This window comes from Gregarina niphandrodes (genome assembly GCF_000223845.1).
Source record: "Gregarina niphandrodes unplaced genomic scaffold scaffold00020, whole genome shotgun sequence".
Lineage (NCBI taxonomy): Eukaryota > Apicomplexa > Conoidasida > Eugregarinorida > Gregarinidae > Gregarina > Gregarina niphandrodes.
This window is the reverse complement of record NW_011645789.1, coordinates 13,057-14,026: the sequence shown is the minus strand read 5'-3', so window position 1 is coordinate 14,026 and position 970 is coordinate 13,057. Positions and strand designations below refer to the sequence as shown.

At 57.6% G+C, this 970-nt stretch overlaps 1 protein-coding gene across 1 annotated transcript; it reads left to right on the top strand.

Annotated features, from left to right (window-relative positions):
• Window positions 1-289: 289 nt before the first annotated feature.
• On the top strand, window positions 290-881 carry GNI_096990 (nucleotidyltransferase domain protein; the record flags this gene model as incomplete). Its single annotated transcript, XM_011132731.1, has 1 exon — window positions 290-881. A coding segment is annotated over one exon (592 nt), but the record flags the coding sequence as incomplete, so codon positions are not given.
• Between the last annotated feature and the right edge of the window lie 89 nt (window positions 882-970).

Below are 970 nucleotides of genomic sequence, written 5' to 3'. Positions count from 1 at the left end.
TTCCCGGTCCGCTCCCCCCTCCCCCCTCCCCCCCCTCCTTGGTGGTATTGGTTTGCAGAATGTAATAAAGGACGCGCGGAGTCGGCGCGCGTTGGAGAGTCGGGCGGAGCCGGAGGGTAGTTTCCTGGCAGTACCGGCACGTAGCGCACGGGTGCGCGAGCCTGGTCCGGTTCGGTCGGTACCGTCTAGTACTTCGTTGGAGAGCGTGCCTTGGAGTGGATTCCTATTTCGGAAACATGTGTGTGCAACGGCTGGCCGTTGGCGACGGAAGGAATGGACGGCGGGGGACATGGCAGACTGCGATCGTGCGGAGTTGTACGTGTCATTTGCGGCGTTGGGTTGTGCGGAGCAGCTGCATGAGGAGATCCTTGCGTTCATTGCTTGGGCAGATTTGACGCGTGGGGAGGTTGAGGATAGAAAGAAAATCCTGGCCAATATCTCTGTGGTATCCCAGACCCTTTGGCCTGACTGCCAATTGGCACCCTTTGGTAGCTTCTTCAACGGCCTCTCACTACCCCTTGCAGACGTCGACATCTGCATTCTTAACGTCCCCACCCACCAGAACAATCTACGCAATGACATACACGACCTCGCACGCCTTCTCAAAAGCTGTCCCTTCACCACTGAGGTCAACGCCGTTACCAAGGCCCGCGTACCCATCGTCAAGTTCACTGACAAAAGCTCCGACGTACAAGTCGACCTCACCATCAACCAAGACTCCGCCATGAAAACCAGTGGCTACATACACGAACGGGTAACCACCTGTCCACACCACAGTTACCCCCTCGACAGTTACCCCATCCACAGTTACCCCCTCGACAGTTACCCCCTCGACAGTTACCCCCTCGACAGTTACCCCCTCGACAGTTACCCCCTCGACAGTTACCCCCTCGACAGTTACCCCCTCGACAGTTACCCCATCCACAGTTACCCCCTCGACAGTTACCCCATCCACAGTTACCCCCTCCAC